The 18177-nt window shown below is 43.5% G+C and overlaps 2 protein-coding genes across 16 annotated transcripts in view; one reads left to right on the forward strand and one right to left on the reverse strand.

The window, feature by feature from the left end:
- Positions 1 to 18177, forward strand: part of KL (klotho) — a 111789-nt gene that overhangs the window by 87196 nt on the left and 6416 nt on the right. For 4 of the 7 annotated variants that reach the window (XR_014236925.1, XR_014236926.1, XR_014236927.1 and 1 more), the window contains one exon: positions 1679 to 1766. The gene's annotated coding sequence lies outside the window, so the exon portion shown is untranslated. Of the gene's footprint in view, positions 1 to 1678; positions 1824 to 18177 lie in introns of those variants that run through there. The other 3 variants (XR_014236922.1, XR_014236923.1, XR_014236924.1) reach the window with 1 other exon arrangement.
- STARD13 (StAR related lipid transfer domain containing 13) overlaps positions 558 to 18177 on the reverse strand; it is a 391062-nt gene continuing 373442 nt past the window's right edge. For all 9 annotated transcript variants that reach the window (XM_082365302.1, XM_082365301.1, XM_082365308.1 and 6 more), the window contains 6 exons: positions 9301 to 9511; positions 8588 to 8702; positions 7483 to 7704; positions 6722 to 6939; positions 3681 to 3857; positions 558 to 2952 (listed from right to left, as the gene is read on the reverse strand). In XM_082365302.1, the coding sequence (XP_082221428.1) occupies positions 2835 to 2952; positions 3681 to 3857; positions 6722 to 6939; positions 7483 to 7704; positions 8588 to 8702; positions 9301 to 9511 (1061 nt within the window). In that variant the 3' untranslated portion in view covers positions 558 to 2834. The remainder of the gene's footprint in view (positions 2953 to 3680; positions 3858 to 6721; positions 6940 to 7482; positions 7705 to 8587; positions 8703 to 9300; positions 9512 to 18177) is intronic.

Genomic DNA, 18177 nt, shown 5'->3' on the forward strand with positions numbered 1-18177 from the left:
ACTGTACAAGGATGGAAAGCAAGAGGCTCAGAGTCAGATGTGGCTACTCTTCATGGTCCAGTGGTGCAGCCATAAGTCACGTCATCAAGTCTCAGTTTCTTGTGCACTCAATGAAAATAGAATTGTAGCTGGAGTTCACTGAATCCTTCATAAAAATACTCTAAAAGTGTTCTTATAACTTCTAGATTTAAGAACAATGAAATGTAAAAGAAATCCCTACCCATCACCATAATGCCTTAGACATAGGTTAAGGCACCCAGACTGTTAATGAAGTTCTGTAGATAACAATCTAGACTTTTATATGAATCTTTATATTTGAGAGAGATTTGACTACAGTACTGAGGCATCAAGCTCATGGCAAGCTTTTTAGAGAGAACTCTTCCTCAGGAAGCAGGTTTTCCACTTACAGGATGAAGCATGAAAATCAACATGTATTTTATAGAAAAAAAAGGGTGTATTTAATGTATATAAATTTCTTTACCTTGGCAAGTATTTATTTACAATTGATGATTGATACCAACAGTTGAGGTAAAGATATACATGAGGTATAAATATAATATTTAAAGGCAATATCATATTTTATTTCTATTGGCAAGATAACAATGAATAAAATACTGTAGTATTTGACAAATAAGCTTGCTGCATCTTTCTCTTTTTTTTTTTAAGATGCACTGTGTTGTTAGGCAGCAGTGATGTGATTCGTATGTGCATAAAAATTAAAAAGTCAGGTAATTTGAAGAGAAGGGGAGTCAGAAATAAAACCATGTTTGCTTTATTCTAAGTATCCTCTAGGTCCCAGCTTCTCAAGGTGTGGTCTTCGGGCTGGCAGGCTGGGCATCCCCGAAGCTGGTTCAAAATGCAGAATCTCAGGTCCACCTCAGACTGCCTGAATCGGAGGCTTAGTGTAACAATATCTGAGGGTGATCCGAGTGCTGCTAAGGCTGGAAAAGGCCTGCTCTAGGTGACACAACACCATTCATCCTTGTGTGCCTGTCATATTTCCTGAAAACATATGATCCCATCTCTGGAGTAGGATCAGCATTAAGCTAAATTAAAATTCACTAATGATCTTGTCTATGCATATTAAAGTAATCTGGCATATGTGGTTAAATTTAAGATGTATGGAAGAAGTGAATTTGTTTTGCTCACAGAGCAAATGGAAAATTATGGGTTTGCTGCCACCTTCTTCAGTAGGCAAGGAAACAAAAAATTCCTAGATCACAATTCAAACAGTATGATTTTACTGGTACCATACAAAACTCATATATAGCATTTTTATTTCTCTCAATAAAAGAATTGCACATTGCTGATAAAAGAAAACATTATATAAACGCATACAATATAAAAAGAAAAGAAAGGAAAACACTCTTTTTTTTTCTCCAGCATGAATTGCTAAGTTATGATACCAATCTCTCCCTGAAACCAAACACAATAAATTATCTTCCTCTCTAGCATTGTTGAATTACAATAAAAAACCAACTTAAATCCATTAGCAATTGGTTAAGGATAGTCAATTTGCTTAGTCTATACAATAATAAATAAGGTTGGGTCAAATGCATAGGTAGCTTGACTGACTAATGAAGAAACATGGAATTTAACAGACCTGTTTATATTTTCTAAAACTAATTGAAGAACACAGTTTTGGTCTTAACATTAGTTTAAAAACCCTGTCTTTCAGATTGCAAAACTTTAATGAAGTCTATCTTAAGAGCATCATATGTAGCAACAGTAGAATTCCCTGAAGCTGAAATGGTCCAGGACTCTTGAATGACCATCATCTCCCTTAATCTGGTGTCCAGAGTTAAATTCAGTGCAATACATTGGTAAGAAAATGCCAATTAACTGTGACCAAATAGGCCACTGGTCAACTAGAATGACATTTAAGAACATTATGAAATGTAAGTATGAAAACGCAACAAAACACAGAGGCTCCCTTTGGCTGTGAATCTGCAAAAGCCATTATATTCAGCTCTCATCAGCAGGGAAATACAGGCTCTCTTTCAGTCACTGGGCTGACTCTAGTGGTCCATGGGCATCTAACATGTCACTGAAACTGTATCTGCTGGCCCCACGGCAAGCGGTAATCTAGCCTTACATTCGGGAACAACTCCTCACCCACTTCTTTGCTTTAAAGAGGACTAAATATTATTTTCCTTGCTTTATCCAACACCCCACTCTCAGTTTTTGAATAACACAAACAAGCTGACAACATGTAAGGACCATTTAATGTGTTTTCCTTTGGTTGGCTAACCTTTGGTAAGACATCAGGGCGGACTACATATTTTCACACTTTGGTGTCATCAGCAGATTCTGCTCAGCTTACAGGACGGTGGGGAGACAGCGCCCAGAACAACTTTGAAAGAACCAGGTGAGGAAGGGACTCACCGAATCAGACTCATTCCTTTTCAAAATAATATGCAATTATATATAAAATTGATATTTTACATCATATATACAGTAAAGATAGAGATATACACACATATGTACATATGCTATACATACATTTATTTACAGTTAAGAATACGCTTCTTAGAAGCCTTTAAATAGCAAATTAGGCAATGCACAAGGAATAATCCATTTAATTTTAAGTAACATAGATAAATGTTCTGATTTTTAAAAATATTATATTAGTAGGGATGTAGCCGTCTCCAGGAAGGCTAGGAAAGTTCTCAGAAATTCTTGCATCTTCAACATTCCGACTTCTCAGTGCTTCCATTTATAAGCATTGTCAATCGGTTTCTCTCTCTCCCTTGCTTTCTCATGCGCACACTCTCTCCCACAAGTGTTTGCTTTCACTTCCTCTTCCCTGAGTTTGATGTCACACTGGGGAAAACTCAGATTTTAGTTTCTGGACCCTCAGCAATGAGGGGCTGAAAAGAGTTTCTAATCCTGGCGACTTCCGCTGCACACAGATGTCCAAAGGCTTTATTGTACCATTCTGGGGAGTGACCTCTGCGGGGACAAAAATCAGAAAGGAAGTGGGAAAGTCTTTTCCCGAATCACGACAATTTGTCACGGTCGACAGGGCTGTGCTTGTGCCCTGAATGTCAGCCCACCTGCATGACACTCGGGGCTGCTGCTCCGAGGCTCTGAGAACCTCATTCTGTCAACAGGGGCCTTGAAAATGCCTTTTTGGCCAAGTATTCGGTCTATCTTTCCAGTATTCACCGGGTGCTTTAAAATGACAGCGTCTCCTCAGGGGTGATTCAGACTTAATTCTAGAATTTACTGAGAAAACCCAGCTTATATCCACCCAGACCAAGAACTCAGCATCATGAATGCCTTGAAGGGGTTGGATTTAAGTTAGTTCCCTCTCAAAGGAGGACAACTGGAGGGAGCTGCAAAAGGGACAGGCTGAGAAGAAACACAAGAGGACTCGTATTTACTGAGCACCTACTACATCCCGGGCTCTAGTGCTGGTGTTTGCCCCGTGCCCGAAGCACAGAAGTATAAGTGGGACAAAACGGAAAATAAAGGTGAGCAGAGGACTTTCTCCTGAAAGTCAGAATTTTAGCAAGGGCGGAAAGAGGAAAAGCGAGGGGGAGGCACACGTAATCTTCTAGAAAGCATGTTAATGGCAAGAGGAATAAAAGGACAGTGAAATAAGGGACCAGATGAGAAACAGGGCCCCAGCGAATGTGCGGTGAGCCCGCGCCCGCCGCCCCCAGGAGCCCGCTCACCTCAGGTCCACCCTGCAGATGTGCGTCAGCCTCGACTTGCCGGACCCACACGGCTCCATTAAGTACTGAGAGTCCATCACCACGGCCCGCACACCACCCATGAGCTGGGCTTCCTCGTGCTCCACGGAGAGGGACACCAGGGTGCACATTCCTTTGGGCAAATCAGTCTTCCAGGTCCTGCAGCAAAACAAACCCGCACGTCGGAATTAGGGCTGAGAGAGAAAGAAAACCCTGAGCACAGCGCTGAGGTTTACACTTATATTTTCTTGCTCAAATTCCAAGCCCAGTTACTTGGACTAAGCTAATGGTTTCCATAAGCGCATGTGAACTTTATACCGTGCAGTTGAAAGCAAGGGTCTCAGCCCTCTGACCCAGAGGTCAGAAACGGTCTTGCAGCTTTCAGAGCTGCTTTCGGAATCCCAAACTGAGGCTGCGGAGGCTCCCGCACATTACTGAAGGGCTGGTCTCACCGTTTGGGAATTAGGACTCGCCCATTCAAGTCTTTCACCAAATATCTATTGGGTGTGCCAAGCTCTGAGAAGCCACTGAAGACATAAAGGTCTACAGCCCAGGAGGAGAAACAGACCTACCAAGAGAACCCTAAAGCACCACGGCAAGTGCAGTGATATGGCTGTGCAAAGAGCGCTCTGAGATCATGTACAGGGGATGGCTTCCTGGAGGAGGTGGTGCTCAACTCAAGTCTGAAAGGATGCTTAGCTTGAAGAAAACTAGATACATGCAGACTGCTAATTGCCTTCAAGTCCCTGAGTGGCTCTTGAGCAGGAGAAGAAATAAATACAGTTGATTTGCCTCCAGAAAGCAGAGATATGAAGGTATGTTTTAATTTAGTGCAGACAAGAGCCGTCTCACAATGTGTACTCTTCAAAAATGGAATGGGCTATATGAGGGGTAGTGAGTTCACTGTTCCTGGAGCTATTCAAGCATGGGGGGCGGTGTACCACTTGGGAAAAGGTTGTAGATGGAAGTCAGGAATCATGAGAGCATCTCTGTAGCAACCATTTCTACCATAGGATGTAGGTTTGATTATTATAATCTTAGTTATTTACATTACAAGTCCTATCCCCTTGCTTAGTTGTCTCATCTCTAACTTCGTCCTGTCCTACCTCACCAGAAAGAGAAACTATTACCTAGAACTAGGGAATAAGCAAGCCCTACACAAATGCTTAGCAACTTCTCCATGGGTGTGACCATTCTCTTTTCATGCATAAGGCTGTGATTAATAACAAAGACTGAAAGCTGTACAGATTTGTGGGGATAGGAGACCAGCCTCATGCGTGCTAGCCTAGACAAGGAGACGCTCTGAAAACAGGAAGTGCCTCAGCCCTGGACTCCTCTCCATACCTGTCACTTTCTACCTCTTGTATCATAATCACAAGGAATTCCTGCTGCAGGAAACACATCTGGTTCATTATTAATCCTCTTGGGTGCCGAGTTCTCCCTCAGCCTCATGGTCCACCCACCTTCTTCTTCAAGTCTTGGATCAAATATCAACACAGTGAGACTCTGCTCTGACCACTATATTTGAAATTCTACCCTTTCCTATCATCCCCCTAAGATAAGTAATCCTATCCCCCTTGCTCATTATTTATTGACTCTATTCCTATCCCCCTTGCTCATTATTTATTGACTCTATCTCCCTAATAAAATATAAAGGGTTGTGGTCTGTTGTGCTCCCTGCAGTATCCCCGGAGCCTCCAACGTGCCTGGCACGAGGCAGTGATGGAATGATGCATGAGAAACAGCAGGCGGTGGCACTGCAGGGTGAGTGGAAGGAGGGCGGTTCCATGCACGGACTCCGGCCCTCGGCCTCCCCTAAGGGAGTGAAGAGGCAGGCCATGGCATGGCTCCAACCCCCCGTGGCTGCCGTCCTAGAGCGATTTGATCTTCTGCTTGCGAGAGTGAAGGTGTAAAGTTTAACTTCCACGAGATGAGTGATGTCCCAATCACTGTGGTAATAAGCCACCCTTACAACCGCCCACGTTCTCCACCAGGGTCCCAAGCTTGCTAAGATAAACACATATACTTAGGGGAAAAAATGACCCTTAAAATTCAAGGTCCTAAGGACCAATTCCAAAGGCATAAAATAGCCCATGTGAAAAGTAACCTTTAGTTTGCCATCAAGACTAGTTTAATAAAGAAACTATTTAAATTACACATTTGGGAATTTCACTAGTGATTCTTTTTATACTGCTAATATATGAGAAGAGACAGCATTCACCATCGGTTATCAATTAAAAAAAAGGATGTATTGATTTAATTATATTTTATTTGGGTTTGTTAGAATCCTCAGTCCCTCTTCTTTCTGATTCAGTCCTGACTCACCAGCCCATGTACACAGCTCTGCTGTGCAACTTCCTATTGCTGGTTGAGCTTCCCCCTCCAAACCCAGAGAGCAGGGGTCCGGAACTCAACCCAAAAATCTATTAGAAGCAATATTTCGACAGTAGACACCAGTCTTGCAAGCCCTGTCAAGCCCTGAAACCTCTCTGGACATCCAAGTGTCTCAGCATAGCTGGACCTTCAGGGCTCTGTCTAGGTTTCCATGCCTGGTAATGAATTATGAGCAGCTGAAGTTATACAGAGGAATTTTGAAGTTACACACACTCCAGATTGAGAGTTACACCACTGAAGACTTGCTTTCCCAGGGGCAGAAAGGCCAAATCAGGAGAAAAGCCAGTCAGGTTCAGTTTGCATAATTTAGCAGAAAGTACAACTGGACAAACAACAGTTATTTTGGGGGACTCTGTTCCGAGGAAACGAACAATATTTATGGCTTAATAAACCGTATGCTCCATAATGAAAGGGGCCATAAGAGAACCCAGCAGAGCTGTGAATTGGGTGACAGAAGCAGGAAGTCGGGCATAAAAACAGCAAAGTCAGTTTTCACTGAGAGAAATGAGGGCCGGCTGAGTGTTGCCAGTGGAGGCTGAACTTAGGTGGGAGACCTCTGAAATGCTTAAACCTGCGGCTCTTATCCAGCTTTTGGAGCAGAGCATCTTAAACCCCGGAGGCAGGCTTACCTGAGAACCAGGAAGTCTCTGGAAGGGTGAGGCGCCATGCTGTTCTGCACGTACTGATAGATTTCTGTTTGCTTGTCCAGCGTTTCCACCACCTTCCACTGCACGAAATCCTCATCCCACAGGTGGCGCTCCCTCAGCACGCGATTCAAAACCACCGAGGGGGGCGCTTCCACCTCCACAGAAGCCTTCCATAGCCTCAGCGGATGCCCGTCTCCCACCTTGGGAAAGATACCAGCACAGGCTGAAGAGGTTGCTGGTTCCAACACAACCTACCATCCTTCACTGGGTGTTCAAAAAACATCACTGAGTACGTAACTTGAAAGAGTGACTCTGCATACCTCAGGTTTAGAATTTTTAAATGTTTATCCTTAAGCTGAAAAGAAGAATACTGATAATAAAAATGATAACCACCAACACACAGTGCTCCCTGTGTACCAGGCATTGTTCTGATTTTTAAACAGCCCTCCTCTGACAGTGGTCCTACTATTATGTCCATTATGCAAATAAGAAAACAGAGGCACAGAGAGGCGAGTGACTCGCCCAACGTCACACAGCTACGGGACAGAGCCAGGCCTGGGCTCCAGCAGTCCGGCTCCACAGTCTGCAGTCTGATTATGTGCAAACAGACTCTAGAGTGGGTGGTTGACTGATTCGTGTGTGGTGAAGCCCTGGGAACAGAGTAGCCATTTTAAAAGCAAAACAAATCCCTGGTTGTAAGACTTGGCTCTTAGGGGGTAATTTTTTCCAAGACCTGAGATTACCTTTTTGAAAGCAAGATCTGTGTTGTCTGTGTTGGAACACGTGACCCATCCTTTGAACTTTTCCTTGGCTTCCTTCTGGAGGCCCTGGATGAGATGCTCCAGGTACGTGTGGAAAGTGGCCCCGCTCTCCTCCATCTGGGCCCCCAGGTCTTCCAGAGTTGGGGGATGCACCTCAGCCTCCATATATGAGTTATGAGACTGGGCCACCATCTCAAGCGGGACCTGAACCGATGGACGCACAGAAGAGCAACACACTGAGCTACAGAAGTGCTGAGACTGACAGAGAAAGCAAAGTAGCATCGCCAAAGACCACGGTACGGGCGATGGGCTGAGTGCCGTGGGGCAAGAGATGTTTGTCTAAGATCAGCGAAGGGGTCGGGGGCGGGCTTCCTCAAGTCAGGAAACCCAAATCTGGTTGAGGCTATATTTATTATTCAAAACACTGCCATGACTTCCCATTCATTCTTTCCATTTTCCTTTGATTTTACTTATTATATACATTTTTATTCAGTTTGGCAAAACTTGGGCTCAGGAAACTTAAAGTGCACAGACTTAAGGGGAACGTCAAGCATGGCTTAGAGGCAGCTTTAACTTTGTGGCACACTTTTCCCTTTTACAAATGACAACTTTGCCCCAACAAGTATGCCGGAAGTCTAGTTCACTTAATCCTTTAGCGTATCTGTAGCTGTATTCATAAGCTGTCACTGATTCTGAGTTCACAGCGATTGTTCAGTATCACACATTCACACACACACACACACACACACACACACACACACTGAATCTAATCAAGTCCCGAGGTTACATCAAATATACCGTACTTGGCTGGCTGGCCTGGGACCTGGCACCTGAAGTTGATGCAACTGTTTTCATAAAAACCATCATCATGGTAAACCCAGGTGTCTTTAGCCGTCAAAGCCTCAACTATTCAATATATAAGCTCACTCCTCACATTTCTAGGAGGCAAAGACCAGACCTATCGAGTGCACCATTGTCATTATAAAATCAGGAAAAACCAGAAATAAGCCATAAATGCAGCAACCACTCCAAGCGTCTTAGCGAGTTCCAAGAGCTATAAGGAAGGCAGTTGGAGCCTTTCACTCACCTCAAAAAGCCTGTCGCATTCCATGATCATGTGGGCCAGCCCCTGAGCTGCGGCCAGATTCTCACTGAGGTCTTTTTGATCTGGCTTCCCGGAGGCATATTTCTTCTGGCTAACTCTGTAATTGAAGGGGAGAGTCCTCAGCGGATCCCAAACCCAAGAGCTTTTCACAGTACAGAGCTCATCGCTTTGTCATGTCTTCATGCCCAGATGCCACCCAGATCCCATACTTTCTCATTTCCAAATAAAAACAGTGACTACACATCTTAGATATCCTGAGTCATGCTAAGAGTCTGACAGTTCATAATGGAAAACCTTGGAAAAATACACGGGCAGGAATAACTGTTGGGGGAGAAATTAATCTATTTTTCCCAAGTTTGAAACTACTTCACTGCAAGCTGCCGTGCTTGGGCCTTAAATCTAGCCTTTTAAAATTGAAGATTGTAAAATACTACTTTGTGTACTTTTTCCCTCCTTCCCACTAACACACACAAAACAAAACAAAACAAAACTCCAGGCTTTCGGGATCACAAAGGACACTGTGCTGCTTTGATAATTCCCTGATGCTGAGCCACACAAATTATGTTCCTCCAAACATTTTCTGATTATGAATGAAGTGCTGACAAATCCCCAACTTGAAATACAGCGGGAGTGTTTTTAAGTAGCCATGGGGAATACCTGGTTTAGGATTAGGGTTCTTGCTGAGGAAAACCCACCTGGGGGAGCTTTCCTTCTTCAGTAAATTCAGATGGAAGAGGGAGGGGGCCAGACACACAGCCAGGTTCATGGGCGTCATCTGATTCTCCTCCACCGCGTGGACCACGTCGTTGAGGAAGCACAGCAGCGTCTGCAGCACCTCCCTGCTCTCATCGGCCAGCAGCAGGACGGCCGCCTGCACTGCCTGCAACTGCTGCTCTTTGGGGACGTCTGCAGAAAACGCGGTGCCGGGAGTTAGAGGGACAGCCGCAGAAGGAGCCAGCGGGAGAGGGGGAGCGAGCGCTCCCTTCCTGCGAGCACGCTCAGGGTCACTGTCGGCATCAACAGTGACATGACAACGGCTAAGGGCGCGGAGCTGCCCCAGGTGGTGAGAAGCTTGACGAGCTGCCGTTGGAAGGAACCCCCCAGTCTCACTCCAGAACCCATAGTCTTAACAGCGAGGCTGGACTTGGCAAGGAACACCCTGCGCTGGCTTTTCATACTCTTGGAGCAATCTGCCTCCTCACCTACCTGTCTCAAACCTCTTGCCCATCCTCCCTCCCACCCCACCTCCAGCTTGTGAAGCATCCCTCAGGACGCCCAGGGCTTGGGGAAGAGGGACCAGGCTCCTCCCTCTCGGGCCCATCCCCCATCTGGGTGGTCCCTGGGGTGGTGGGCGCTGGTCCGCAGGCTTGAAAGGGAGTTGGCCTGAACAGTATGAGGTAACTAAAAGGAAAAAGTACAGGAAAATGGGTGCTCCGTGCTGCATTCTGCTGCCCCCTGGCTGTGTTTGTTAATGATCTTTGAGGCCTGACTCACCACCCTCATTCCTCTCACTCTGAAAGACACCGTCAGGAGCTCACGTGGGCTAACACGGTTGTCTTTCTTACAATACCAGGTTCTAGAGCAGGTCTCTGCAGCAGGTGTCTGTGCTCCAAAGGGGGTGTGGGAAAAAACTATTGGAACTTCCAATGGTGTTTGTTTTCTCTCATGCTTTAAAAATACTGATGGGATGTGTCTTATGATATGCACAGTATATTATAATATATCACAATATATTTATATTATTAAGAATATGTAGATACCCGGAAGATGGCGGAAGAGTAAGACGCGGAGATCACCTTCCTTCCCACAGATACAGTAGAAATACATCTACACGTGGAACTGCTCCTACAGAACACCCACTGAACGCTGGCAGAAGACGTCAGACCTCCCAAAAGGCAAGAAACTCCCCCCGTACTTGGGTAGGGCAAAAGAAAAAAGAAATAACAGAGACAAAAGAATAGGGACGGCACCTGCACCAGTGGGAGGGAGCTGTGAAGGAGGAAAGATTTCCACACACTAGGAAGCCCCTTCGCGGGCAGAGACTGCGGGTGGCAGAGAGGGGAGCTTCGGAGCCACAGAGGAGAGCGCAGCCACAGGGGTGCGGAGGGCAAAGCGGAGAGATTCCCGCATGGAGGATCAGTGCCGACCAGCACTCACCAGCCTGAGAGGCTTGTCTGCTCACCCGCCGGGGTGGGCGGGGCTGGGAGCTGAGGCTCGGGATCGCAGGGAGAGGACTGGGGTTGGCAGCGTGAACACAGCCTGAAGGGGTTAGCGCACCACAGCTGGCTGGGAGGGAGACCGGGAAAAAGTCTGCAGCTGCCGAAGAGGCAAGAGACTTTTTCTTGCCTCTTTGTTTCACGGCGCACAAGGAGAGGGGATTCAGAGCGCCGCCTAAACGAACTCCAGAGACTGGCGTGAGCCGCGGCTATCAGCGCGGACCCCAGAGACGGGCGTGAGACGCTGGGGCTGCTGCTGCCACCTCCAAAAATCCTGTATGCGAGCACAGGTCACTCTCCACACCGCCCCTCCCGGGAGCCTGTGCAGCCCGCCACTGCCAGGGTCCCGTGATCCAGGGACAACTTCCCCGGGAGAACGCACTGCGCGCCTCAGGCTGGTGCAACGTCACGCCAGCCTCTGACGCCGCAGGCTCGCCCCGCCTCCTCTGTACCCCTCCCTCCCCGCAGCCTGGGTGAGCCAGAGCCCCCGCAGCAGCTGCTCCTTAAACCCCGTCCTGTCTGGGCGGGGAACAGACGCCCTCAGGCGACCTACACGCAGAGGCGGGTCCAAATCCAAAGCTGATCCCCAGGAGCTGTGCGAACAGAGAAGAGAAGGGGAAATCTCTCCCAGCAGCCTCAGAAGCAGCGGATTAAAACTCCACAAACAACTTGATGTGCCTGCATCTGTTGAATACCTGAATAGACAACAAATCATCCCAAATTCAAGAGGTGGACTTTGGGAGCAGGATATATTAATTTTTCCCCTTTTCCTTTTTTTGTGAGTGTATATGTATATGCTTCTGGGTGAGATTTTGTCTGTACAGCTTTGCTTTATAATGCTTTATTTTACTTCACTATATTATAGCCTCTTTCTTTCTTTCTTTCTTTCTATTTTTTCTCCCTTTTACTCTGAGCCGTGTGGACGAAAGGCTCTTGGTGTTCCAGCCAGGCATCAGGGCCGTACCTCTGAGGTGGAGAGCCAACTTCAGGACACTGGTCCACAAGAGACCTCCCAGCTCCACGTAATACCAAACGGCAAAAATCTCTCAGAGATCTCCATCTCAACATCAAGACCCAGCATCACTCAATGACCAGCAAGCTACAGTGCTGAACACCCTATGCCAAACAACTAGCAAGACAGAAACACAGCCCCATCCATTAGCAGAGAGGCTGCCTAAAATCATAATAAGGCCACAGACACCCCAAAATACACCACCAGACGTGGACGTGCCCACCAGAAAGACAAGATCCAGCCTCATCCACCAGAGCTCAGGCACTAGTTCCCTCCACCAGGAAGCCTACACAACCCACTGAACCAACCTTAGCCACTGGGGACAGATACCAAAAACAACGGGAACTACGAACCTGCAGCCTGTGAAAAGGAGACCCCAAACACAGTAAGATAAGCAAAATGAGATGACAGAAAAACACACAGCAGATGAAGGAGCAGGGTCAAAACACACCAGACTTAACAAATGAAGAGGAAATAGGTAGTCTACCTGAAAAAGAATTCAGAATAATGATAGTAAGGATGACCCAAAATCTTGGAAATAGACAAAATGCAAGAAACATTTAACAAGGACGTAGAAGAACTAAAGAGGAACCAAGCAATGATGAAAAACACAATAAATGAAATTAAAAATACTCTAGATGGGATCAATAGCAGAATAACTGAGGCAGAAGAAAGGATAAGTGACCTGGAAGATAAAATGGTGGAAATAACTACTGCAGAGCAGGATAAAGAAAAAAGAATGAAAAGAACTGAGGACAGTCTCAGAGACCTCTGGGACAACATTAAACGCACCAACATTCGAATTATAGGGGTCCCAGAAGAAGAAGAGAAAAAGAAAGGGACTGAGAAAATATTTGAAGAGATTATAGTTGAAAACTTCCCTAATATGGGAAAGGAAATAGTTAATCAAGTCCTGGAAGCACAGAGAGTCCCATACAGGATAAACCCAAGGAGAAACACGCCAAGACACATATTAATCAAACTGTCAAAAATTAAATATAAGGAAAACATATTAAAGTCAGCAAGGGAAAAACAACAAATAACACACAAGGGAATCCCCATAAGGTTAACAGCTGATCTTTCAGCAGAAACTCTGCAAGCCAGAAGGGAGTGGCAGGATATACTTAAAGTGATGAAGGAGAAAAACCTACAACCAAGATTACTCTACCCAGCAAGGATCTCATTCAGATGTGATGGAGAAATTAAAACCTTTACAGACAAGCAAAAGCTGAGAGAGTTCAGCACCACCAAACCAGCTTTACAACAAATGCTAAAGGAACTTCTCTAGGCAAGAAACACAAAAGAAGGAAAACACCTACAATAACAAACCCAAAACATTTAAGAAAATGGGAATAGGAACATACATATCGATAATTACCTTAAATGTAAATGGATTAAATGCTCCCACCAAAAGACACAGACTGGCTGAATGGATACAAAAACAAGACCCATATATATGCTGTCTACAAGAGACCCACTTCAGACCTAGAGACACATACAGACTGAAAGTGAGGGGATGGAAAAAGATATTCCATGCAAATGGAAATCAAAAGAAAGCTGGAGTAGCAATTCTCATATCAGACAAAATAGACTTTAAAATAAAGACTATTACAAGACACAAAGAAGGACACTATATAATGATCAAGGGATCGATCCAAGAGGAAGGTATAACAATTGTAAATATTTATGCACCCAACATAGGATCACCTCAATACATAAGGCAAATACTAACAGCCATAAAAGGGGAAATCGACAGCAACACAATCATAGTAGGGGACTTTAACACCCCGCTTTCACCAATGGACAGATCATCCAAAATGATAATAAATAAGGAAACACAAGCTTTAAATGATACATTAAACAAGATGGACTTAATTGATATTTATAGGACATTCCACCCCAAAACAACAGAATACACATTTTTCTCAAGTGCTCATGGAACATTCTCCAGGATAGATCATATCTTGGGTCACAAATCAAGCCTTGGTAAATTTAAGAAAGTTGAAATCATATCAAGTATCTTTTCCGACCACAACGCTATGAGACTAGATATCAATTACAGGAAAAGATCTGTAAAAAATACAAACACATGGAGGCTACACAATACACTACTTAATAACGAAGTGATCACTGAAGAAATCAAAGGGGAAATCAAAAAATACCTAGAAACAAATGACAATGGAGATACGACGACCCAAAACCTATGGGACGCAGCAAAAGCAGTGCTAAGAGGGAAGTTTACAGCAATACAAGCCTACCTCAAGAAACAGGAAACATCTCGAATAAACAACCTAACCTTGCACCTAAAGCAATTAGAGAAAGAACAAAAAAACCCCAAAGCCAGCAGAAGGAAAGAAATCATAAAGATTAGGTCAGAAGTAAATGAAAAAGAAATGAAGGAAACAATAGCAAAAATCAATGAAACTAAAAGCTGGTTCTTTGAGAAGATAAACAAAATTGATAAACCATTAGCCAGACTCATCAAGAGAAAAAGGGAGAAGACTCAAATCAATAGAATTAGAAATGAAAAAGGAGAAGTAACCACTGACACTGCAGAAATACAAAAGATAATGAGAGATTACTACAAGCAACTCTATGCCAATAAAATGGACAACCTGGAAGAAATGGACAGATTCTTAGAAATGCACAAACTGCCGAGACTGAACCAGGAAGAAATAGAAAATATGAACAGACCAATCACAAGCACTGAAATTGAAACTGTGATTAAAAACCTTCCAACAAACAAAAGCCCAGGACCAGATGGCTTCACAGGCGAATTCTATCAAACATTTAGAGAAGAGCTAACACCTATCCTTCTCAAACTCTTCCAAAATATTGCAGAGGGAGGAACACTCCCAAACTCATTCTACGAGGCCACCATCACCCTGATACCAAAACCAGACAAAGATGTCACAAAGAAAGAAAACTACAGGCCAATATCACTGATGAACATAGATGCAAAAATCCTCAACAAAATACTAGCAAACAGAATCCAACAGCACATTCAAAGGATCATACACCATGATCAAGTGGGGTTTATCCCAGGAATGCAAGGATTCTTCAACATACGCAAATCAATCAATGTGATACACCATATTAACAAATTGAAGGAGAAAAACCATATGATCATCTCAATAGATGCAGAGAAAGCTTTCGACAAAATTCAACACCCATTTATGATAAAAGCCCTCCAGAAAGTAGGCATAGAGGGAACTTTCCTCAACATAATAAAGGCCATATATGACAAACCCACAGCCAACATTGTCCTCAATGGTGAAAACCTGAAACCATTTCCACTAAGATCAGGAACAAGACAAGGTTGCCCACTCTCACCACTATTATTCAACATAGTTTTGGAAGTGTTAGCCACAGCAATCAGAGAAGACAAAGAAATAAAAGGAATCCAAATCGGAAAAGAAGAAGTAAAGCTGTCACTATTTGCAGATGACATGATACTATACATAGAGAACCTAAAGATGCTACCAGAAAACTCCTAGAGCTAATCAATGAATTTGGTAAAGTAGCAGGATACAAAATTAGTGCACAGAAATCTCTTGCATTTCTATACACTAATGATGAAAAATCTGAAAGTGAAATTAAGAAAACACTCCCGTTTACCATTGCAACAAAAAGAATAAAATACCTAGGAATAAACCTACCTAAGGAGACAAAAGACCTGTATGCAGAAAATTATAAGACACTGATGAAAGAAATTAAGATGATACAAATAGATGGAGAGATATACCATGTTCCTGGATTGGAAGAATCAACATTGTGAAAATGACTCTACTACCCAAAGCAATCTACAGATTCAATGCAATCCCTATCAAACTACCACTGGCATTTTTCACAGAACTAGAACAAAAAATTTCACAATTTGTATGGAAACACAAAAGACCCCGAATAGCCAAAGCAATCTTGAGAACGAAAAATGGAGCTGGGGGAATCAGGCTCCCTGACTTCAGACTATACTACAAAGCTTCAGTAATCAAGACAGTTTGGTACTGGCACAAAAACAGAAATATAGATCAATGGAACAGGATAGAAAGCCCAGAGATAAAGCCACACACATATGGTCACCTTATCTTTGATAAAGGAGGCAAGCATATACAGTGGAGAAAAGACAGCCTCTTCAATAAGTGGTGCTGGGAAAATTGGACAGGTACATGTAAAAGTATGAAATTAGAACACTCCCTGACACCATGCACAAAAATAAACTCCAAATGGATTAAAGACCTAAGTGTAAGGCCAGACACTATCAAACTCTTAGAGGAAAACATAGGCAGAACACTCTATGACATACATCACAGCAAGATTCTTTTTGACCCAGCTCCCAGAGAAATGGAAATAAGAACACAAATAAACAAATGGGACCTAATGAAACTTAAAAGCTTTTGCACAGCAAAGGAAACCATAAACAAGACCAAAAGACAACCATCAGAATGGGAGAAAATATTTGCAAATGAAGCAACTGACAAAGGATTAATCTCCAAGATTTACAAGCAGCTCATGCAGCTCAATAACAAAAAAACGAACAACCCAATCCAAAAATGGGCAGAAGACCTAAATAGACATTTCTCCAAAGAAGATATACAGATGGCCTACAGACACATGAAAGAATGCTCAACATCATTAATCATTAGAGAAATGCAAATCAAAACTACAATGAGGTATCATCTCACACCGGTCAGAATGGCCATCATCAAAAAATCTAGAAACAATAAATGCTGGAGAGGGTGTGGAGGAAAGGGAACACTCTTGCACTGTTGGTGGGAATGTAAATTGATACAGCCACTGTGGAGAACAGTATGGAGGTTCCTTAAAAAACTACAAATAGAACTACCATACGACCCAGCAATCCCACTACTGGGCATATACCCTGAGAAAACCATAGGTCAAAAAGTGTCATGTACCACAATGTTCATTGCAGCTCTATTTACAATAGCGAGGACCTGGAAGCAACCTAAATGTCCATCGACAGATGAATGGATAAAGAAGATGTGGCACATATATACAATGGAATATTACTCAGCCATAAAAAGAAATGAAATGGAGGTATTTGTAATGAGGTGGATGGAGTTAGAGTCTGTCATACAGAGTGAAGTAAGTCAGAAAGAGAAAAACAAATACAGTATGCTAACACATATATACGGAATCTAAGGAAAAAAAAAAAAAAAAAAGGCCATGAAGAACCTAGTGGCAAGACGGGAATAAAGACACAGACCTACTAGAGAATGGACTTGAGGATATGGGGAGGGGGTGGGGTGAGATGTGACAGGGTGAGAGAGTGTCATGGACATATATACACTACCAAATGTAAAATAGATAGCTAGTGGGAAGCAGCCGCATAGCACAGGGAGATCAGCTCGGTGCTTTGTGACCACCTAGAGGGGTGGGATGGGGAGGGTGGGAGGGAGGGAGATGCAAGAGGGAAGAGAAATGGGAACATATTGTATATGTATAACTGATTCACTTTGTTATAAAGCAGAAGCTAACACACTATTGTAAGGCAATTATACTTCAATAAAGATGTTTAAAAAAAAAAAAAAAAAAAAAAAAAGACCTAAGTGTAAGGGCAGACACTATCAAACTCTTAGAGGAAAACATAGGCAGAACACTCTATGACATACATCACAGCAAGATTCTTTTTGACCCAGCTCCCAGAGAAATGGAAATAAGAACACAAATAAACAAATGGGACCTAATGAAACTTAAAAGCTTTTGCACAGCAAAGGAAACCATAAACAAGACCAAAAGACAACCATCAGAATGGGAGAAAATATTTGCAAATGAAGCAACTGACAAAGGATTAATCTCCAAGATTTACAAGCAGCTCATGCAGCTCAATAACAAAAAAACGAACAACCCAATCCAAAAATGGGCAGAAGACCTAAATAGACATTTCTCCAAAGAAGATATACAGATGGCCTACAGACACATGAAAGAATGCTCAACATCATTAATCATTAGAGAAATGCAAATCAAAACTACAATGAGATATCATCTCACACCGGTCAGAATGGCCATCATCAAAAAATCTAGAAACAATAAATGCTGGAGAGGGTGTGGAGAAAAGGGAACCCTCTTGCACTGTTGGTGGGAATGTAAATTGATACAGCCACTATGGAGAACAGTATGGAGGTTCCTTAAAAAACTACAAATAGAACTACCATACGACCCAGCAATCCCACTACTGGGCATATCCCCTGAGAAAACCATAGGTCAAAAAGAGTCATGTACCACAATGTTCATTGCAGCTCTATTTACAATAGCCAGGACATGGAAGCAACCTAAATGTCCATCGACAGATGAATGGATAAAGAAGATGTGGCACATATATACAA

The sequence above is a fragment of the Balaenoptera borealis genome (assembly GCF_965194805.1).
Source record: "Balaenoptera borealis genome assembly, chromosome: 18".
In the NCBI taxonomy this organism is placed as follows: Eukaryota; Metazoa; Chordata; class Mammalia; order Artiodactyla; family Balaenopteridae; genus Balaenoptera; species Balaenoptera borealis.